The sequence below is a fragment of the Neurospora tetrasperma genome, assembly GCF_000213175.1.
Source record: "Neurospora tetrasperma FGSC 2508 unplaced genomic scaffold NEUTE1scaffold_2, whole genome shotgun sequence".
Taxonomy (NCBI): domain Eukaryota; kingdom Fungi; phylum Ascomycota; class Sordariomycetes; order Sordariales; family Sordariaceae; genus Neurospora; species Neurospora tetrasperma.
In genome coordinates, this window is record NW_009799100.1 from 646830 (window position 1) to 669100 (window position 22271).

The 22271-nt window shown below is 53.2% G+C and overlaps 7 protein-coding genes across 7 annotated transcripts; 4 read left to right on the forward strand and 3 right to left on the reverse strand.

Moving 5' to 3' along the window:
- Nucleotides 1–303: 303 nt before the first annotated feature.
- Nucleotides 304–1949, reverse strand: NEUTE1DRAFT_120664 (uncharacterized protein; the record flags this gene model as incomplete). Its single annotated transcript, XM_009850710.1, has 3 exons — nucleotides 304–1323; nucleotides 1386–1564; nucleotides 1906–1949. 3 exons carry the CDS (start codon nucleotides 1947–1949, stop codon nucleotides 368–370), a joined length of 1179 nt encoding a protein of 392 aa, XP_009849012.1.
- Nucleotides 1950–2884: 935 nt separating this feature from the next.
- On the forward strand, nucleotides 2885–7311 carry NEUTE1DRAFT_78063 (cation-transporting ATPase 4; the record flags this gene model as incomplete). Its single annotated transcript, XM_009850711.1, has 2 exons — nucleotides 2885–3447; nucleotides 3523–7311. The coding sequence occupies 2 exons, from the start codon at nucleotides 3091–3093 to the stop codon at nucleotides 7120–7122; spliced, it is 3957 nt and encodes a 1318-aa protein (XP_009849013.1).
- Nucleotides 7312–7821: 510 nt separating this feature from the next.
- NEUTE1DRAFT_59383 (malate dehydrogenase mitochondrial precursor) lies at nucleotides 7822–9374 on the forward strand (the record flags this gene model as incomplete). The annotated part of the gene is made up of 2 exons (XM_009850712.1): nucleotides 7822–7914; nucleotides 8037–9374. The coding sequence occupies 2 exons, from the start codon at nucleotides 7861–7863 to the stop codon at nucleotides 8991–8993; spliced, it is 1011 nt and encodes a 336-aa protein (XP_009849014.1).
- A 1737-nt stretch (nucleotides 9375–11111) lies between these two features.
- On the reverse strand, nucleotides 11112–13096 carry NEUTE1DRAFT_135787 (uncharacterized protein; the record flags this gene model as incomplete). The annotated part of the gene is made up of 2 exons (XM_009850713.1): nucleotides 11112–12245; nucleotides 12584–13096. 2 exons carry the CDS (start codon nucleotides 13094–13096, stop codon nucleotides 11112–11114), a joined length of 1647 nt encoding a protein of 548 aa, XP_009849015.1.
- A 1858-nt stretch (nucleotides 13097–14954) lies between these two features.
- NEUTE1DRAFT_135788 (uncharacterized protein) lies at nucleotides 14955–15783 on the reverse strand (the record flags this gene model as incomplete). Its single annotated transcript, XM_009850714.1, has 3 exons — nucleotides 14955–15405; nucleotides 15509–15535; nucleotides 15755–15783. The coding sequence occupies 3 exons, from the start codon at nucleotides 15781–15783 to the stop codon at nucleotides 14955–14957; spliced, it is 507 nt and encodes a 168-aa protein (XP_009849016.1).
- A 644-nt stretch (nucleotides 15784–16427) lies between these two features.
- NEUTE1DRAFT_59384 (uncharacterized protein) lies at nucleotides 16428–18166 on the forward strand (the record flags this gene model as incomplete). The annotated part of the gene is made up of 3 exons (XM_009850715.1): nucleotides 16428–16476; nucleotides 16565–16897; nucleotides 16950–18166. 3 exons carry the CDS (start codon nucleotides 16428–16430, stop codon nucleotides 18053–18055), a joined length of 1488 nt encoding a protein of 495 aa, XP_009849017.1.
- A 593-nt stretch (nucleotides 18167–18759) lies between these two features.
- NEUTE1DRAFT_108290 (uncharacterized protein) lies at nucleotides 18760–20916 on the forward strand (the record flags this gene model as incomplete). The annotated part of the gene is made up of 1 exon (XM_009850716.1): nucleotides 18760–20916. One exon carries the CDS (start codon nucleotides 18760–18762, stop codon nucleotides 20914–20916), a length of 2157 nt encoding a protein of 718 aa, XP_009849018.1.
- Nucleotides 20917–22271: the final 1355 nt, after the last annotated feature.

Genomic DNA, 22271 nt, shown 5'->3' on the forward strand with positions numbered 1-22271 from the left:
GCGCGCGATACTACCTACAGAGGCACATAAGCCCAAAGACATGACAAGCTTTAAAGGCCCAGCGCACACAGTCTAGTGACGACTGGTCTCTCCTCGCGGTACCAGGGGTCCCGAACTTCCCCGAAAAATACCTACGAACCGACGAACCGACAAAGTGAACTGTGACGTTCCAGGGCCAAAAGCAGACAGAATAGGAGTTGGGCCGGTAGGTGCAACGAAAATCATAAGCGAGATATTCTTTGCCCATGATCGCAAAGAAAAAATCAGAAGATGGCTAGGTGGTCGCTGTTCTGGAAATGTCTACCCAAAACCCATTACACTGCCAACCTCCAAGTGAACGCTATCGAAGCCGGCGAGGACACAAGATTCAGAAGAAACACCCCAGACACGAACCAACATCCCAGTTCGGATCCAGCCTCTCATTGTACTCGGCAACCTCCGCATCAACCCAATCCAGCTTGACCATATACTCCTCCGGAAACCACGTAAAGTCCTTCATGTACCGACTCCAAACCTCCTCCTCGCTATGAAGCAAGTACAAAAACGCCGCCAGTATCGCAAACACATCGTTCCCCGCATTATGCCCACACGCCAGGACCCCCAGGGGCTCTAACAAATTGTATGCGGAATCGCTCGTCTCCGCGTTCCGCCTGGCCTGCTGGAGGTTATGCCACTTTTGCAGATCCCACAATTCAATGTTCATCTTTTTCGGGTCGGGGTACGCAGGAAGCTGGATCCCCCACTGCGACATGATTTTGATCTCCAACCTGGCGTCCCAGAAAAGGAGAATAACGGGCCTGCGCTGGCCTTGCGCGACCTCTTCGGCGGTCAGACAGCGCGTCGGGAGACGGTTGAGAATATCCTGCAGCTTGTCGCGGATGGCGTGAGCGGGTCGGATGCGGGAGCGGGCGAAGACGCCGTCGTAGGGGTGGGCGACGTGCTCGACTATCTTTGCGCCTTTGCCGGGCCACGTCGTGTGCATGAAGGCGTCGCATGTCATGGGGGTGATTTTGCGCCAGCGGGAGGCAATGTAATGACGGACGTGAATCTTCTGGAGTCTTTCCTCGATGGTGTGCGTGGAGGAGGCGGCGGTGGCATCGCGGGGGTCGTAGACGGCGATTCCGAGCTCGGACATCCTTTGGGATTCTGATAGGACTTTTTGGTGTCTTGGGTGATCGATCATTTCAAAGTCGAGGGCGACCAGGATTGTGTCTCTGAGATCGTGGGCGATTTCGGCAAGTTGGTCGTGGTGCCAGATTATAGGTGGTCTGCGTACTGGGCATCTGGGAGTACTAGGACTGGGACTTTCGGGCACATCTGGCTCTTGATTAGCGGTTGTTAGCTGGTATGTGCGATGGCGTTTTGTGAAAGCGTGACCGGCCTACTCTGGCTTTCCTCGCCTTCGCTAGGTGGGAGGGGAGGAAAGTAAAGCTGCTTTTTCATGGCACGAAATAATCTGTAATCGTGTTGATAGAGATACTGATTAACGCTGATGGGGGGATATCGGTCTCTTCGGTGGAAGCTTCGAAGAGCGACCGAGTCAGTTAGAATAATGAAAAGAAGTCTGTCCCTGGCTTGGAGAAGAGGAGGTTTTTCACCAGAAAATCAACATTTGAACTGCTCCCGACCATATTGACATCCTGTGGTCAGTGGGCTTGTAGTCGGCAGGTGCCTTCGGAACGCCCAAGAAGTCGTGATCGGGAATTCAAGCACATGTTACTCTTTGTACCTTCCTCGTCGGTGCAGAATGTGCCCGTTCACTGACGTTCGGCCATTCTTCCCTTTCCTACCTGCCATGGCTCCTTGCTCATGAACATGCACGAAATGGTGCGGGGAACGATGCGAAGAGGTCTTCAAGAGCAGCATGGCTGATCCTAACTCTCATTTTGCCTTTGGTCTGCTTACCGACAGAGTGATACGGGCCTTGGGTGATGAGCCCAGAAAGCCATTTGTACTCTGCCTTAGAAACGTGGTTGTATTTCCTGACTCACCATCCAGACTAGAAGCAATGATTCAGGGAACCAGTCATGCTAGGAGTCAGGATTGAGCCGATTGTTCGGTGTCTTGCCAACAAAACTTCCCTATTGTGCAAATGACACGTTTTTTTTTCTTTCCCGACAACGGGATGCAAAGATGGCTCATCGGCAAGCCGCTAGGTGAATACTAATGAAATGGACGCGATGAAAGTGTGAGACTGATACCAGATATGTAAGTGATTGATGCAGAGCAGCCTGAAATCAGTAACACATGGCATGGCAAGCTCCCGAAAGACTATACTTGTGACAGATCAACCACAACAAGATCAAGGAGAAACAAATGTGTGATGGGGACGTTTGGCTGTTGAGATACCCAAACTACAGGGTACTCAACGCAAAGAGCAGGGTAGGCAGGTTCTGGAGCTTTAGGTTCGTCGTCGGCAATGGAAATGAAACGCACGGACATGAAAGAGAGGTCGTTGAACTCTGCGTGCGTCCAACAAAACGAAGTCTCAGCCGGCAAACCCACGGCTGTTCGAGATGGCGAGCGCCGACTGTCTGCCTGCCGGGATATGGTGCACGGTCCTCATCGCGGGATTTGTGGCTCAAGCTCCAAGCAGGAAAGCGGATGGCACCCGACGGACGGCGAACACGGCTGATCCAGAGTGGCGGTCCACTGGATGACAGGCCTGGCAGTTTCAGGGCAAAAAGTGCACTGAAGAGTGGCGTTGGTTACTACGTCGCCAGGGGCAGCAGACGCGCACAGAGCGCCTTGTGAGGTACTGAAGCCGGGCAACAGAAAGCGCCAGTCCTGTCTGGACCTTGGCTCGGACTTGGCCAACCGTTTTGGTGGGAAAAAGTGTCCCAAAGGCCCCGGCGAACGAGAAGAAGTGTCCAGTTCGGAGACAAACACCACTCAGCACGGCAGCAGCGAGCAACGCCAACGTCGACCAGAGCAACCAACATCCGACTGAGTATTCGACAACCATCGAGTCGATTTGTTGCTCTCATCACCACTCAACATATCATACGCGCGTCGGCGACACTTCCCAAAGACGACGCCGTTCAATGCCGTCTCTATAGTGGACAAGCATTCAACCGCCGAACTGCTATCATGGCGCCGCTCGTCGACAACGCGCAGATCCAGTCTGCCGAGCTGTTGAGGCCGCTGCCTCTCTACCTCCACGCCTACGTCTGGCCGTTTGCCATCATCTGGCCCATCTTCTTCCGCTACTATCTCGACCAAGATCTCTACGACAAGCACATCAACGGCCAGGAATGGACCTTTGTTTGGTCCGGCACCATCATCACCATCCAGGCTCTCGTCTGGCTCTGCACCCACTGGAACATCAACCTTCGCGCTGCCTTTACCGCGAAGAAGGCCCGCTCCGTTAACGATGCCCAGCTGATCAAGGTCATTCCCGTCGCCAACGCGGGCATTTCCGACATCTGCCCCATTGTCCGCGATACTGTTAGTTTGCCCTCATCAAGCTATCCCGAGAGAGAGAAAAGAAGAGACAGAAGGCTAACACGAACCACCTCACAGGCCGGAGGCAAGACCAACATCTCCTTCCTCTTCCAGAAGCGCCGATTCCTTTACAACGCCGAGACCAACTCCTTCAGCACCCTCACGTACCAGATCGACGACGAGCCCAAGCCCAAGCTTGAGGTCTTCCAAAAGTCCAAGGGTATCACGACCGCCTCGGAGCTCGACCGACTGGAGCAGCACTATGGCACCAACACGTTCGATATCCCCGTCCCTACCTTCACCGAGCTCTTCAAGGAACACGCCGTCGCTCCCTTCTTCGTGTTCCAGGTCTTCTGCGTCGGTCTGTGGATGCTGGACGAATACTGGTACTACTCGCTCTTCACCCTGTTCATGCTCGTCGTCTTCGAGAGCACCGTCGTCTGGCAGCGCCAGCGCACCCTCAACGAGTTCCGCAGCATGAGCATCAAGCCCTACGAGATCTACGTCTACCGCCTTGGCAAGTGGATCGAGACCACGAGCGACAAGCTTCTCCCCGGAGATCTTGTCTCGGTTACACGTACAAAGGAGGATAGCGGTGTTGCTTGCGACATGCTCTTGGTGGAGGGAACCGCCATCGTTAACGAGGCCATGCTTTCTGGCGAGAGTACCCCTCTGTTGAAGGACTCCATCCAGCTCCGTCCCGGTGAGGCCCAGATTGACCCCGAGGGTCTGGACAAGAACGCTTTCCTCTGGGGCGGCACCAAGGTCCTCCAGATCACCCACGGCAACCCCGATGAGGAGAAGCCCAAGCTTGCCTCTGGTGTTCCCACTCCTCCCGACAACGGCGCAATGGCTATCGTTACCAAGACCGGTTTCGAGACCTCTCAGGGTAGCTTGGTGCGCACCATGATCTACTCGACTGAGCGCGTCTCCGCCAACAACGCCGAGGCCCTGTTCTTCATTCTGTTCCTCCTGATCTTCGCCCTTGCCGCTTCTTGGTACGTCTGGGATGAGGGTGTTCGCAAGGACCGCAAGCGTTCCAAGCTTCTGCTCGACTGCGTCTTGATTGTCACCAGTGTCGTCCCCCCTGAGCTGCCCATGGAGCTTAGCTTGGCTGTCAACACTAGCTTGTCTGCTCTTGCCAAGTTCGCCATCTTCTGCACTGAGCCTTTCAGAATTCCGTTCGCTGGCCGTATCGACGTTGCCTGCTTCGACAAGACTGGTACTCTCACTGGCGAGGACCTCGTTGTCGAGGGTATTGCTGGTCTTGGCCTCGGCCATTCTGGTACCGACACCCCACGCGAGTCGGATGGTGCTCACAGCCACATGACCCCTGTTGACGAGGCCGGTTTGGAGACTACTCTTGTTCTGGCCACTGCCCACGCTCTTGTTAGACTTGACGAGGGAGACATTGTCGGTGATCCCATGGAGAAGGCTACCCTCACTGCCCTCGGCTGGTCTCTTGGCCAGAACGATATGCTCAAGACCAAGACTGGCGCCAAGAGCACCGTTCTTGGTAACGTTCAGGTCAAGCGTCGCTTCCAGTTCTCCAGTGCCCTGAAGCGTCAAAGCTCCGTCGCCACGATCAATGCCACCGACTCCAAGACCGGTCAGAAGCTCAGAGGCACTTTTGTTGGTGTCAAGGGTGCGCCCGAGACCATCATGAAGATGCTGGTTACCGTCCCCAAGGACTACGAAGAGACCTACAAGTACTTTACCCGCCGCGGTTCTCGTGTTTTGGCTCTTGCCTATAAGCAACTGTCTACCGAAAATGAGCTGGGTGCCAGCAAGATCAACGACCTTAAGCGCGAGAACGTTGAGGCTGACCTCACCTTTGCCGGATTCCTTGTCCTCCAGTGCCCTCTCAAGGAGGATGCTAAGCAGGCCGTTCAGATGCTCAACGAGAGCAGCCACCGTGTCGTCATGATTACTGGAGATAACCCGCTCACTGCCGTCCATGTCGCTAGGGAGGTGGAGATTGTCGACCGTGACGTCCTCATCCTGGATTCCCCCGAGCACAGCGCCCATGGCGAGGAGAAGCTCATCTGGCGCAGCGTCGATGACAAGGTTAACATTGAGGTCGACCCTACCAAGCCCATTGACCCCGAGATCATTAAGACCAAAGATCTGTGTGTTACTGGTTACGCTTTGGCCAAGTTCAAAGGACAGGTTGGTTGGAAGACGCTCCTTCGCTACACTTGGGTTTACGCTCGTGTCTCGCCCAAGCAAAAGGAAGACATTCTTCTCGGTCTCAAGGATATGGGCTACTACACTCTTATGGCTGGTGATGGCACCAACGATGTTGGTGCGCTCAAGCAGGCTCACATTGGTGTTGCTCTCCTCAACGGCACTCAGGAAGATCTCGTCCGCATTGCCGAGCACGCTCGTAACAACAAGATCAAGGATATGTACCAGAAGCAGGTTGATCTCATGAAGCGCTGGGGCCAACCCGCTCCTCCTGTCCCCGCTCTGATTGCTCACCTCTACCCGCCTGGACCTTCCAACCCGCACTACAACGCTGCTATGGAGCGTGAGGCGGCGAAGAAGGGTATCACCGTCGAGAAGCTAGCCAAGTCCCTCCACCACACTGCGGCTATCGAGACTGTCACCTCCCCTGGCGCCCAGGCTCTCATCAACCAAGACCCCAAGCAGAGACAGGCTGCGGCGGCTCAGAAGGCTTCCTCGTTTGCTGACAAGCTTACCTCTGGTATGATGGATATGGAAATGGATGACGATGAGCCTCCCACGCTCAAGCTTGGTGATGCCTCGGTCGCTGCTCCTTTCACGTCCAAGCTTCGCAACGTTGTTGCCATTCCCAACATCATTCGTCAAGGCCGCTGCACTCTGGTTGCCACCATCCAGATGTACAAGATTCTCGCCCTCAACTGCCTGATCAGCGCCTACAGCTTGTCTGTCCTTTACCTTGAGGGCATCAAGTTTGGTGATGGCCAGATTACCATCAGCGGTATGCTTATGAGCGTCTGCTTCCTTTCCATCTCGCGCGCCAAGTCGGTCGAGGGTCTCTCCAAGGAGCGTCCCCAGCCCAACATCTTCAACTTTTACATTATCGGCTCCATCCTCGGCCAGTTCGCCGTGCACGTGGTCACTCTTATCTACATTGCTCGCTTCTGCGACCAGCTCGATCCTCGCTCCGAGAGCGTCGACCTTGAGGCCGAGTTCTCCCCTTCGCTGCTCAACTCTGCCGTCTACCTCCTTCAGCTCATCCAGCAGATCTCTACTTTTGCTGTCAACTACCAAGGCCGTCCCTTCCGCGAGTCTCTGTCTGAGAACAAGGGCATGTTTTACGGCATTGTTGGTGTCACTGCCATTGCTTTCGCTTGCTCCACCGAGATGGTGCCCGAGCTGAACGAGGCGATGAAGCTCGTGCCCTTCAAGGATGAGTTTAAGTGGACGATGACTGTTGTCATGATCCTCGACTACGTGGCGTGCTGGCTCATTGAGGTTGTCTTCAAGTACCTGTTCAGCGATCTCAAGGCTCGCGACATTGCGGTGCGCAGGGAGGACCAGCTCGAGAGGGAGAGGCTGCGCAAGGCGGAGGAGCTCAAGAAGTTGGAGGAGGTGAAGAGGAAGAAGGAGGAAGAAGAGGAGAAGGCAAGAATGGAGAAGGTGGCCGAGTTTGAGAGGAGGCTGCGGGCGCGAATGGGAGGGAGTGCTTGATAGTTGTGGTCATGATGTGGCATCTTGATGACTGTTATGACTTGACTACCTGAGGGTTAGAAGATGGGGTGAGTAAACTGGATATGTTTTAAGACCAATTAAACTACATGTTTATAATAGGGGGAAGTTGTGATAGAATCGTTGCTGTACAATACATATACTAGGATAGACTATGAAGCAGATTAGAGAGTTGTGTGTTCAGCGGTTGTTGTGATGCTTCTTTGACCCCAACATTTTCCCCAATTGACAGACGCAAATTCCGTTGACACCCTGAAAATTATCGAGGCTCTTCGGGATGAACTGACCCTTTTGCCCGGATGCAACATACCTATCGTGGTATGATTGCTGGCTGGTTGGCGTTCCTTGTACATAAGTAAAACGAATGAGTGCACAGACCATCGAACTTCCCCAAGTCTCCCGTCTCATTGTCCTCAGCGACAAGTGACTTCGTTGGGAGGTGCTGTCATTGCTGCCTCAGGCGCCATGTTCACAGTGTCAGGGGGCTTGGCTTGGGCCTCCACAGCGCACAAGCTGGAAAGGGCGGGGTATCCCCAGCCGACCATTCCGAAATGTTGAACGGCTGCGCTAAGCCGGATTGGGCGGGCCCAGGAACGAGACAATTCGTTGCACAGCTTCATCAACATTTCGCGCGCGCCGACATTCCAACTTTTGTTCCTTTCTCTCTCTTCTCTCCCAACCGTCGTCACACATCCCGTCACGCCGTCCACCATAGCTACCATGTTCGCCGCTTCCAGAATCCAGACCCGTGCCTTCTCGGCCTCTGCCCGCCAGGTATGTTGTTGTTGTTGTTGTTGTTGTTGTCCTCCATGAGCAATTATCATGTGCTTGTCAGCCAGCAAGCTCCTCCAAGCTCGAGACCACACGTTGCTAACATCACCACCACAACACTACAGCTTACCAAGGTCTCCGTCCTTGGTGCCGCCGGTGGCATTGGCCAGCCCCTCTCCCTCCTCCTCAAGCTCAACCCCAGAGTCTCCGAGCTCGCCCTCTACGATATCCGTGGCGCCCCCGGTGTCGGTGCTGATCTCTCCCACATCAACACCAAGAGCACCGTCAAGGGCTACGAGCCCACCGCCTCCGGTCTCGCCGATGCCCTCAAGGGCTCCGAAATCGTCCTCATCCCCGCCGGTGTTCCCCGCAAGCCCGGCATGACCCGTGACGACCTCTTCAACACCAACGCCTCCATCGTCCGCGACCTCGCCAAGGCCTGCGCCGAGTCGTGCCCCGAGGCCAACATCCTCGTCATCTCCAACCCCGTCAACTCCACCGTCCCCATCGTCTCCGAGATCTTCAAGAAGGCCGGTGTCTACAACCCCAAGCGCCTCTTTGGTGTCACCACCCTCGACGTCGTCCGCGCCTCCCGCTTCGTTTCCGAGATCAAGGGCACCGACCCCAAGGACGAGAACATCACCGTTGTCGGTGGCCACTCCGGCGTCACCATCGTTCCCCTCTTCTCCCAGAGCAAGCACCCCGAACTCTCCAAGAACGAGCAGCTCATCCACCGCGTCCAGTTCGGCGGTGACGAGGTCGTCAAGGCCAAGGACGGTGCCGGTTCCGCCACCCTCTCCATGGCCATGGCCGGTGCCCGCATGGCCGAGTCCCTCCTCCGCGCCGCTCAGGGCGAGAAGGGCGTCATCGAGCCCACCTTTGTCGACTCCCCTCTCTACAAGGACCAGGGCATCGACTTCTTCGCCTCCAAGGTCGAGCTCGGCCCCAACGGTGTTGAGAAGATCTACCCCGTCGGCCCCGTCGATGAGGTTGAGCAGAAGCTCCTTGATGCTTGCCTTGTTGACCTCAAGAAGAACATCCAGAAGGGCAAGGACTTTGTCGCCGCCAACCCCGGCAAATAAGTGCATTTCTCTACACTAGCGATAGCTTAGAGAAGTGTTACTGAAGCGAGCGGCGCATTTTTCTTTTACGTCTCTAACCGACTACGCTGTCTTCGCTCTCTAGCGACATTCACATGCGCAATTGGGTGTCTCTACATGGGAACGGGTCAGCACAATTGGTGGAGATAGTAGACCAAAAAGTGGCCGAATCGTTCGTTGTATCATCGGAACATGACGGAAATGGGTGGAGTTAGTTTCAACCAGGACTATAACAAACAAATCGTCGCGGCCATGACGGAAGGAAGTGGAGTTGGGAGCCATTGTTGTTACTACTATATACATACGCACTATCGATATCCATACCGAGAGGTTTCAGTTTTTTGCTCGGGCGAAACCTCATTCAAAAAAAAAAAAAAGTTACTGGCCTTTGGTTGAAAGCTGCTTGTTCCTGTTTGTTTCCTAGCAATAATGTATAACTATCATGACCTTGAATGATTTCTCGTTTTGTTCATGTAATGGCCCCTTTCCCCTCTGTTCATACCTGTACGCTGCTTTCCAATGCTTATGCTGCTGGGTCTTCGCGATCATGGTATCGTCCCTAAATGCATCAGCTACATTCCCATCACACCCAGATCAGCCAATGCCAACGAGATAAGATACCTAACCATGGAAACCACGCGGACCACCGGATGTAGCGACAGGTTTCAGGAAGGGTGGATTCCCTCTTCTAATTATACAATATACAATATACAATAGTACCTTGGGTATCCACATCCACATTCCACACCCGACACCCCGTACCCATCATCTCCCGCTGTTCCCGAACGCGCGACCTATATAGCGAGCGGTCGAACGGGCCGGGCCCGCCGGACTGGACTTGATTGATTGCCCCTGGAAGTGCTGTTATGGAACAGAACAATCAACAGGCGTTGTTGCATGCAGCTGGCCGGGTGGGTGGGAGATCCATTGCCCCTGGGAGATGCCGCCGGCAGGTTTTACAGATTCCATCATCAATTTCGTTGACTATGGTAGGCTTCAAATGCACAGCCATTGTTAACTCTCACAGACATGACATGTTCTTGAACCTTTACCTATCCTATCGACAGCGTGGCGATGAACCTTTACCTATCCTATCGACAGCGTGGCGAGGACAGCTACATAGAGGATTACCATTTGGTAGTTTGCGGGGAATCATTGGAAACGAAGCGGAATGTCCAGGGGCAAACGGTTCTAGGTAGAGGTAGAGGTACGGACACCGTGCTCCGTCTGGTACCGATTTTCGGGAATGTACAAATTGTACAAATTGTATAATCACGACCAGTCCACTCTCACTCACTCACTTATGGGTCGTACCCTAGAGGTATGAATACGGAAAATCACCACCAGTTCGCTGGCTCCCATTCACTCACCTCCTCACTCACTCACAGATGTCACTCGATCGGCGGGCAATTATGAGGGATGGACAGCCATGAGCGATGGAAACAGTCTAGTCAGCGTCAAGTATGCCATATATCTACAACTACCTACTTGTAGTGTAGAATGCCACGTCGCCTTCGCTTCACAGAGACACTCCCTTAGCGCTCTGGGTATATCGCTACCTAAATACTACCACACTAATACCTACAGGTATCGTCAAACTGTCAGAAACGTCCCAGTTTGCCGTTTACTGATCGCAACAATCAACAGGGGATACAGTAACAAAAAGAAGAAGAAAAAGGAAAAAAAGAAAAAGAAAACCATCAATTTGCTGAACTACCTACCGTACTCCTACCAGACTACCTACGGAAAACCTTGTTTCTCTCGTTTACTTCCCGGCCTCTCCGAACGTATACACGACACCTTATTTGTTACTGAACGTATCTCCCCTCTCATTCTTTGGTCTTTAGCCATCGATGGCCATATCCCACTAACGCCTTCCTGGTACTTGATGTACCTCATCACCAAGTTTCAAAGGTCCCTTTACGTTGGACCTAAGGAGAGGAAGCACCTGAGTAGGTATTACTACCTCGAAAGTACCAACGATAGGTAGGTACCTCAAAGAACAAACTTCACCTGGAACCCCTGCCCCCTTTTCTCCTCCTCTTCTTAGGGCCTAGGGCCAGAGGCTGGAAGGCTGGAGGAGGCGAACTTACCTCCATCCTAAGGCCCACCAGCCATAACCGTCATAACTTCCATCGTCTTCCCACCCACAACCACATTCTGGCCCGGCACCACCGTTCCCCACACATTATCTCCCTTTTTCTTCTCCCCCTCCATCTTCTCCTCCTGTACCTTTGGGCTCGCCTGTGCCTGGGCCTGTGCTTGTGCCTGGGCCTGGGCTTGTGCTTGTGCTTGTGCTTGTGCTTGTGCTTGGGCCTGGGCCTGAGCCTGTGAGCCTTGTGATACCGATGCCGATTGCTCGTTTACCGATGCTGAGGCCGAGTTCGAGCTGGGTGCTTGCTCTACCTGAGCTGGAGTTGTAGCAGGAGGAGCAGGAGCGGCGGCGGGAGTTGTAGCAGGAGCAGCGGCGGGAGCAGGGGCAGCTGGAGCGGCGGGAGTGTTGTGTACAAGGGAAAGAATTTTGTATGAAGTAGAGATTACCTGAGGAGCAGCAAGAGGGGGAGGGGGAGGAGGAGGAGCTGGAGCAGCAGGGACAGCGGGAGTGTTGGCAGCCGAAGCCGAAGCCACAGGAGCAGGAGCAGCAGCAGCAGCCGAAGGTTTCTCAACAGGCACCAAAACCGATAAAACCGTCGGTTCCTTATTAAGTCCCCCCAACTGTCCAGCAGGGATGGTAACCAGGCTCGTCAACATCGATGGTGCAGGTGCAGGTTGTGCAGCTCCTGATACTGATATTGATGTTGCATCTGGTATAACTATGGTAGATGTCCACGTACGCACCTTAGTAACAACCGTCTCGAACGTCTGCACGGTGGTTGTGCCAATGGTATATGTTCCATGTGGCACTCCCTGCTGCTGTTGCTGCTGAGCAGAAGGCTGTTGTTGTTGCTGCTGTTGCGGTTGGGGAGCTGCTGAAGGAGGTGGCGGCGGTGGCGTTGACTTGACAAGCGTAGACACCATATTCGCATACTTGCCGCCTATCGCTACTAGCTCCGGGTGGTCGGCGTCCCAGCCAAAAATGTGGAGTTGCTTGATGTCCGCAGGTTCCCACTCGCCTTGCTTGACGACGATGTTGTCGATGTCGGAGCGGGTGGTGGGGATTTGGCCGGGGAGAAGCTGTGGGGCCTGGGGCTGAGAGGGAGGAGGAGGAGGAGGAGGAGGGGCAGCGACGGGGGGCTTTAGTAGTGTGGTTGTTTGTTAGTTGCACTATACTATGTTGACTGCGGAAGTTTAAGAGAAAGGACGAGTGGGAGGAGTGGAGGGGATCATTGTAAGGGGTGTTAACGGTATGGGATGATTTGGGACTAGAGTCGAAGGGGATTGGGTAGGGGATTATAGGGGGAGGAACAGTCGGGGAGGGTAGGTAGGATGGAAAGGGTGAAGGGAACCGATGAGTGAGGTGTGAGTAGCAGGAGTTTCATTCCTCGGAAAGACAGGAATCGGTCATGGCGCTTTCCAACCTGCTTCGAGCAACAAGAACCAGGAGAAAAGAAAAGACAAGTTTGTCAACTCACCGGAATAACCGTAAACGTCCTATACGACGTGTAAATATCGGCACTCTCCACGTCTCTTTCTTCCCTCTTGCCAATCCTGCCATACGGGAAGGAAGTTGGGAATCCCGCAGGAGGCGTCCAACCCGAAGGAACCTCTATCTCCTGAATTCCGACATCCCTAATTTCTATTTTCCTCTTGAGTCCGTTCTGATCCCACGGATACCGAGTACTGTAATCCTCGGTCAAGTCAACCGGCGTCTTGGTGGATTTGATCACGGTCTTGGTTCCAGCGGGTGGCGATGCCGAGTTCACAGGCTGTTCGACCTTGATTACTGTCTTTGGAGATGGGGCCGGGGTATCGTGGACAGTGACTGTCTCCACGCTCTTGGGAGACGGTGCCCCAACCGTAAGGGTGGAAGATCTGGTGGTTGTTTGTATGCCCTCGATGTGTGCTTCGGGGGCAGCAAAGGAAGAAGGGATTTGCCCGAACAGCAGGGCGACGTAGACGAGAAGGAACATTGTGATGGTAACCATGGTGAGGTCGTGATGATGATGGAGTTGGTCAGATTATTGGCGGGGGAATGAGTTGGATGTATTGAGGAAGAATGAAGTCGTTTTGAGGATGAGGAACTTCAGTTGGAAGGGACAAAGTTTGTGGCCTGGGCAAGCTGGGCGGATCAAAATACATGGAGGTAGGGTTTCGATGTGTCCTCAACTTGCTTCGTGGCATTTCCATTCGTATTTCTGGCCTGTCCTTGGCTACATCCTGTTTTCTTGGTGGCGATATGCCAAATCATGGGCATTGATGCAGCAACACGTTTTTCGTGCATCCATCTGCCATCAGCCATCATGAACTTCCAAGTCCAGGATGAAAGAAAAACTGTTGAACAGACTGCTCGACTCTCGATCCATTCAAAGCTTGTAGTTCTCAGGTTGAGTTATCAGCTCAGGGCAAGACCTACTGGGCAGTGTTCATGATGCAGCATTTCCAGAGAGGTTGAACGGTGATATACCGTATAGACTCGGGCCATCCGTTTTTAGGTTCCAAGGCCTAACTGGCAGCTTTACCAATGGCGATTACAGAAACGTAACTGGCGTGCCTTAGGGTTTGGGTTTTGGAAGAGATTTGCGCGTTCTGCAATGCTTAGCTGAAAACGGATGGTCCGAGTCTATACGGTACCCAGAGGTAATGTTACGTTCTGGTCATTGAGTTGTTCTGGAGATCAAGTGAATAACGGTGTTGTCATTGCTATCACAGAGGAGCCAGAGTAGAGTCGTAAGCGCTAAATGTTGCGTCACAGACGCGAGTTAGACTGCTGCTGGCAAGAAAAAAAGAAAGGATTCATCTGCACATCAGAGAAAGTTGGGGAAAGTCCGAGTGGCATACATGCAGCGACTTCCACCTGGTATCGATGAGGCAGGCAACTGACCAACACCTACCAGCTGGACGATTATGACCCTTTGTTCTTTCCAGTTTAGACAGGCCGGCAGTGTCAGAGATCCGGGCGTGCCTGCATACTTCGAGTGGTGAGCCATTATTTCCGTCTTAGGTGAACATCACTCACCGAGGCGTCCTCCCGCTGTCGTCGCTGCATCGAGATTCCGACAGGTACTGTATTATCTTAGACTTCAGTTTTCCAGGGAATCCAGGTGCAGTTCCAGATCAGTCTGGCAACGCAGCGTTCATAGTTTGCCATTTGCGTACGCTTGCGTTTGGCTGATGTACGTGATCACTGAAGTGAACAGCTGATTAACCCTGCGTTGCTGGACTGACCTGGAATCTGGATTTCGCGAGATACTACAATGATACGGTAGTGTACCGGTTTTGTCAACTCGAAAGAGTTATGCATATGAAAACCCCAATCCACCAAACCCCCTCACATTACTCCCACCACTTCTTGCCTCCGCTCCTCCATTCTCTCCCCAGATCATCACTTTCTGAGTCTGCTACTGTTCATCATTACTTCCATTTACTCAACCTTCCCACAAGCCCTCAAACTCGAATTGCAGGTCATACAATGACACCCATTATCTCGACACCGGCATTGCCTTGGCGCTCATCAACTACCGCATAAGCACCCGTATCAGCATCTGCATCATCTCCCCAGCTCCAGGGATAGCAACCCGGTGCGGACCCATATTCAGCCCCCTTTCCAAGGCCCCAAGCTTCGATCAACTTTCCCCTTCGTCGGCACCTACACCACCTTGGGCCTGTCACGAGCTTTAAGTTTGTCCACGTGCTTCATCTCCATCCTTCCCGTACCTTCTCCGTGTCATTGAATGCCGTCCTATCCACCCCACGTTTGATGTAAGGTTGGCCGTCGCTATCACGAACAGGCCTTTCGCGGTGCCAAGTGACACTCCACGCCTTAACGTAGTTACACCAGCAATCTTAGGGATCATTCTTTATGCAGCCGGCGAACCATAAAGCACCGTGGTGAGCGCAGTGGAGCCCTTTCGGGAGACCACTGCGGCGGGTGAGGAAGTTCAGGTGAGATTCGGAAGAGGAGGAGGCATCCTTGTCGGAGATCTCGTGTTCAGAGTCAGACGTGGTATAATTGGACTCGTCAGACTTGTCAGACTCATTAACGTCCGTGTCAGACTTTTCAGCAGTTTCTGACACCTCCGATCGAAGAGCAACAATCGAAGTGGTGGGATGCATGATGTTGGAGACGGTTGTGGCGCTAACAGTGACGATGTTCTTTTCGCGGTGTTGGGGATAATGGGAGAGGCGATGACGGGGACCGTCGCCAGGAGGGCGGAGGTTGCGAGCGTGAAGACCAGCTTCATGGCGGAGGGTTTTCAGGGGTATGTTATGCCCCTTGTATAAGTGTATGGTGTTTCTGTTGAGCTAGTAGTGGTATGGGTTTGAGGGGATGTGCTAAGGGGACCGATCAAGGGAACGATTAGCGGGGGTTTCCCGCCCAATTGGAATGAGATACTTACAGCGTTTCGGAGTAGGGTCGGCCACGACTGTCACACGTCGGTGTGAGCTTGAGGGAACCAGGAATGTCGCCTTCCCTACCTAGTTTGGCTCTGGCTGGGGAAAATGAAGAGCAGACAGAGCAAATGATGACGCCGGTAAGCCTAACGTATACTGACGGGAAGAGAGTACATTGGCATAATGTTAGATCATCCAGGAGGCATTTTTCGGCACAATGATCCTCTTGGTGCGTGGAATGGGATCATCACGGGAGAGTGTCTTCGATGATGTTGTTCATGTTGGATAACCTCCAACCCTAACCCGGGAGTGGTGAGAGCAGACAGCCCCCGTCAGCGACAGTGACAGACAGCGGCACACTATGACCTGCAGTGGTCAGCACATCTTGAGGGCGCGCTCAACAATAATGGGGATGAGGACGCAGAAAGTGTGAAAGTGGAAGTGCTTGAATGCGCGGAGTGCAATGAGAGCATTTGGTGGACTAGAGTCGGCTTGGGTTCGCTGCCATCAAATGGAGCATTCTTGCAGTCCGACTCGGAGTGCCAGAAATCGAGAGTCTGCCAAGGAACGTCCACTCGGCGACGTCTTTTCGCCGTTGTGTGGCCCGTGCTTACAGAAAGGCACAGACCTCTCCGCCGAGAAAGCAGTTGGACAGACCGCCAAGACTGCAGGCACTTGACCTTCTGATTGCGCTGTGACAGAACTGGAGGAAACAACAACATCGTCGTCATCGCGTGAAATTCACATTTGCAGTCACGACCTACGTAACAAAACATCCATCTGGTGCTTCGTGGGTTTTCTCTTGCATATCACTGCTTTATTTCTTACTCAATTACTCCAAGCTTCGTTACTATACCACAGCAGCGCTTCCCCCGCGCTGCGCAACATTGGTCAAGCTGGAGTGCTGTTTGCGATACGCCCCAAATGAGCGCCCAAGGAAATGGCGCCTTCCTCGAATATCATGAACCAGACAGTACGTTCCCTTCCAATTATCGCTTCAGTTGTCACTCGCTCCCTCCAACGAGGAACAACCGGCTGACCTTTCCTCCTCCTTCCCCCAGTCGTCAGCATCTTGATCTTAATCTCCTTCTTCTTCTTTCTTGCCGTGTCTGAATGGGTGGCCGACAAGGTGCTCCGAGCGGGGCTCATTGGCCAAATCATTGTTGGCCTCATCTACGGCGTCCCCATTGGCAACATCCTGGCTCTGGAATGGCAGGAAACCTTTCTCGCCTTGGGCTACATTGGCCTCGTCATCATCATCTTTGAAGGTGGTTTGACCATTCGCCTGGATCTCCTTTGGCAAAACTTGTTCCTTAGCACCAGCGCGGCGCTTCTTGGTGTGCTCACCCCGATTGCCTTGACGTTTGCCTTGTTCTATGCTGGCTTTGGCTATGGTCTGTTATCCCTTTTATCCTAGTCAAAGACATCTTGCTAACCCAACGACAGGCCCTCTCGAAGCCTTCATCGTCGGCACTGCTCTGTGCTCTACCTCCCTTGGGACCACCTTCGTCGTCATAAACAGCGCCTCGTCAAAGCACGATTTTGCCCAGACCCGTGTCGGCACTGTACTCATCAGCGCCGCCATTCTCGACGATGTCTGCGGTCTGGTCCTTGTCAGTGTCATCTCCCAGCTGCGTGACATCGAGAATGCGAACCTGGGCTGGGTCATAGGGCAGCCTATCCTTGCCAGTGGCCTCATGGCCATCCTGACGCCTCTCGCAGCCAAGTTTGTTCTCGGCCCCCTGTTCCGCCTGCCAGCTATCGAGACGCGTTTCTTCCGGAAGTTCGGGCACGTCGCGAACATGGTCCTGATGGTGCTGGTTCTTTGCGCGTTTCTGGCCATTGCTGCCTATGCCGGCGCAAGCGTTTTGTTCGGCGCATTCCTGGCCGGGACAGTGGTGTCGAGTTTGCCTAGCAAGCAGCATGTCCGCCACAGTGAAGTAAGCGACACGACCGACCTTGATAACAACGCGAAACAAAAGAGGCCAACATTCGGCGACACGTTCGAGCGATACATCCAAGATGCACAGCGCTTCATACTTCAACCATGCTTCTTCGCCAGCATCGGCTTTTCCATTCCATTTATCGAACTTTGGACAGGGGAGGTCATCTGGAAGGGCATTGTCTTTACCATCCTCATGGTTTCTGGCAAGTTGGTTGTCGGCCTAGTGGTCCCATTGTGGGATCTCATCGCAAACAGGAAGCCGGACCCCTCAGAGAAAGCGCTTTCGACACCCCCAGCAAGACCAAACTGGTCCTCAGCAGCCTTCCTTGGTACTGCCATGGTCGCGCGCGGCGAGATTGGACTTCTCATCATCCAAATCGGCTTGAACGAGACACCGTACCTGTCGCGGAAGGCCTTTGTCATTGCAGTTTGGGCCATCGTGCTCAATACGGTCATTGGCCCAGTATCCGTCGGAACACTATTGAACCGATTTGGAAGCGCGGTCGCGGAGGATCCTCGGTGGGGAATACAAGCAATAAACGCTGGAGGCGAAGTCAATAGGAAGCCTGAGGTGGTATCCGAGGGTACTGGTACCGTGGCACTCTAGCCGTTCCGAACAATTGCTCATATCGGCGTTTCTTTGCGACTGCCAAGTGTCAGCTAGATACCATGGACCTACGACTCTGTTAAGGGTCTGGAAGCTTGTCCTCTATTTATGAACAGCAATACTCTTACTGTATCAAGAGGCAAACTCCCTTCTTCCGTTGCCCTGTGACTGTCGATATACCCACCAATGCTCCCATACAGGCTTTCTGCCTTCGCGGCTGAATCTAGCGCCCGCGGCTCACCAACTCGGTTCGACTCTCGACACCACACCACAACGCAGCTACATATTACTGTCCCAGCGGTGTCAGCGCCAGTATATTGGTCTTCCAAATTTAGAAACATTGAGCCTCCATGTACCATTCCCTTGGCAACCAAGATCTCAGCAGCATCTTCTGGTCATGAGCGACGGCCAAATCTTCCTGAATCCAGGTAGAAATCGACGCGGGGAAGCGATCACGTCCACCACGCATACCGTGTCTGCGGATCCATTTTATTGACAGGCCTCTACATCGTCAGACCATACATCACGAAGCATTCGGGTTCAGCATTAGCGCATCAAATCTGGCCAGGTGTTCATGCGCCAGACATATAAACCGGCAACACCATCTGCGCGTGGCTAGACAACGACAGTGGTGCTATCATCAAGGTACGGCAAAAGTTTTCAAAATCACTGCTCGCTTCGCCTTCTTTCTTTCTGTAGTCACGATGTTCCAGTTTTACCTTTGGGCTTTCAGGCTCTTTGCTCTTCTCTCTTCGTTGGCTACTGCCTCAAGAATCGTTCTTGAAGAAGCGGGCCATCTACCGGCGGGGTGGAGGGTCGATCGCCATGCCACCGCTTCCGATCGGATACAACTGTCCATAGCGCTGAAAGAACCCGGGATAGAAGAGCTGAAAAGACGTCTCTTACAGCAATCTACATCTGACAGCCACCCCAACAGCCGTCATCTTACAAAGGAAGAGGTTGAGCAACACCGTCAACCAGACCAGAAGTCAGTCACAGCGGTGGGCCGTTGGCTACAGTCCCACGGTATCAAAAGCCACAATGCGGACAATAGTTGGATCACCTTCGACACTACAGCTGCTACAGTCCAGGTGCTCTTTGAAGCCGACCTAGCCTACTACTCATACAACGGTGACCCCATCACCCAGATCCTTCGTGCCCGCTCTTACACGATCCCCAAGTGGCTCAACGACGACATCGACTTCGTCTACCCACTTACACACTTCATGCCTCCTCGCCACCGCAACGACAGTACCCTCCGCCTCAGCCGACGCCAGCCAACTCAACTCGAATTGTCCGCCCGAGAGGACTTCTTTGCCCCTCCTTGCTGGACCGGCACATTCCCCGGTTGCATTCGCAAGCTCTATAACCTCACCTACACTCAACCCCTCGACTCTCACTCCCCCTCCCCCGTGCGTTTCGGCATCGCTGGTTTCTTGGAACAACACATCACTCACCGCGATGTGACCTCCTTCCTGGCCACCTACGCACCTGAACTGCTCCCCCCCACACCCACTCCGTCCCGGGGCGGCAGTGGGGGTAGCCTTACGCTTCCTCCCGTCACAAACACCACCACCGAGCCTCCCTACAACATCACCATAACCCTCCTTAACAACGCCACCCGTTGGGATCCGCACTCCACCGACCCCGCCCTCTCTGGTCTTGAAGCCAACCTCGACGTGCAATACGCTCTCAGTCTGGGTCATCCTACTCAAGTGATTTACTACGCCACTGGTGGGCGCGGGACCAAACTCGATTCTTCCGGCCGTCCCCTCCCTACGAACGATCCTAGAGCGAACAACGAGCCCTTCCTTGAGTTCTTGCAAGCCCTTCTTGCTTTACCTGACAACCAAATACCGCACGTTCTGAGCATCAGCTATGCAGACGACGAACAATCTGTTCCGCGAAAATACGCTCACAGAGTATGCGACCTGTTTGCTGCCTTGGCAGCACGCGGTACTTCCGTTCTTGTGGCAACTGGCGACGGGGGAGCAGCAGGTATTGGCTTCTCGGCCGGAGGCGGCGACACTTGCATCAAAAACGATGGATCGGGTAGACGGGCATTCGTGCCCACGTTCCCTGCTTCCTGTCCCTGGGTTACCAGTGTAGGAGCAACTGACAACACTGCACTTAACCTTACCGGCGCTGCGTTTTCTAGCGGTGGCTTCAGCGAGTACTTTGATCGGCCTCACTGGCAGCGAGCGGCAGTGGACCCTTACGTATCCAGCCTTTTCCGCTCTCAGTCAAGCAAACCGGGTCAACCAAGCCAGCCCCGTGATCCGAAAGGAGTCTACTTCTCCCACAACGGGCGCGGTATGCCAGACATTGCTGCCATTGGCTCGGGTTTCCAGATCGTGTACCGCGGAGAGATGGTGGAAGTACGCGGGACGAGTGCGTCAACGCCGGTGGTGGCGGCTATGGTGGCGCTTGTGAATGATCAACGCTTGAGACAAGGGAAGAGGAGCCTGGGGTGGTTGAATGGACATTTGTATTCGGACCCAAGGGTGAGGGGGGTGCTGGAGGATGTGAAGTGGGGACGAAGTGAGGGATGTGTCTTTCCTGGGGAGGTGCTTGAGGAGAGGAAAGGCAAGGGGAAGGGGAAAGACCGAAGGCACAGTCTTGTAGAGAAGAGGCAGGGGAACTCGACGGAGGATGGCAGTATACGCGGAAGAGAAAAGGAGGGTAAGGGAGATGAAGAGGAAGGTGATTGGGAAGGGGAGGTTGGAGTGGGAAAGGGAGAGAAGAGCGGAAATGTTATTCTGGGAGGATGGGATGCGAAGAAGGGGTGGGATCCTGTAACGGGTTTGGGAGTTCCTGGTGACTTTCAGGACATGTTAAAGGTCTTGGGCAGTGTTTGGTAAAGGGAAATCCTACCTACCCACACATACCCGTTTCCCTCTTGACGCTTTATACACTTTATCCAATTTCCTACTTTAAGGGCGTGATCCGTAGCCTTTTTTGGACCTTTTCACCGGGGAAAAAGGTACTTCGGGTGAAAAGGTTGCACGGACCAATTGCAAAGGCTTTTTCACCGGGTTTTGGTGCAAATGGTAATTCTAGTATTTTGACGTTGGAGTTGGGCTGGTTATAGCGGCTTCAGCACTATCTCAGGGGATTCAGTGGTTGATGCAACTTGCAAAACACCTTTTTTTCTATTCACCCGGTGAAAAAGTGGTTTTGAGTTCTGGTTGGCTAGGAGTTCAAAAAGTGGAGGATTTCTTCTCACCGGGTTACAACATCTTATTCACCCGGTCAAAAGGTACAAAAGTGAAAAAAATGTTTTGGACCACGATTTTCACCAGCCCTTTCACCCGATGAAAACGCCAAAAAAAAAATCGCTACGGATCACGCCCTAAATGTGGTTGTCCCGTTATTTTTTCTGTGAAGTCTCGCAAACCCCTGTCACATGAACCGCGCTAACAAACTTTTAAGGGTTGATGTATACACCACATGATAGTTGACGGTAAATGCTAGCGTTTTGCATAGAAGTGTGTTTTCCAGGGACCAACCTTTCCGGTTCAATCATCCTCGACAAGAACCACGTGTGCAAGTCCAGATATTTCAATGGTGTTTCGACACCTGTGAGAGGCGCGCGCGACTGGAATTCGAGGACTGAGCCTGAGCCTGAGCATTTACATAGATCTAAACAGAATTGTACCCCTACACTATATAGACATCTTTTTTTTGTTTGCGCACTTGGTCATTGGTGCTGCTCGTAACTGTCTCGGTGCTGTCAGTGTCGGTGCGTTGTGGTTTGGTCGGGGGGTCAAAGGGGGGTAAACCGGGCAGCGATGTGGATGAAACCGATTGAAGAGTAAGAAATATAAATAAAAATATAAGTAATAGGATAAGGAAGGAAGATGAACTAGAGAAGACGGAATGAAGGTTGTTTGCGACTCTTTTGCTCAAGACTCTTTACCGGTTTTCTTTTTTTTAAAAAAAAAAAAAGAATTGTGGGGAGAAGGGAAGAGAGACGGCGGGGGGGGGGCACACTCATTGGGGAGCAAATCGGGTCAAAGTTCACGAACAAAGTCAAATGATACTAATGATACTGGAAGCGTTGAGTGCCCTTTTACCCCCGACGGCAGGCCATAGGATGTCTGTTGTTTATTGTTGATGAATGTGGTTTGTGATAATGGTTTGTGGTTTGTGATGAATATGGTTGGTAGTGTAAGTTACCTCCAGTTGGTGGTGTGGTTGTTTGTAGCGTAAGTTA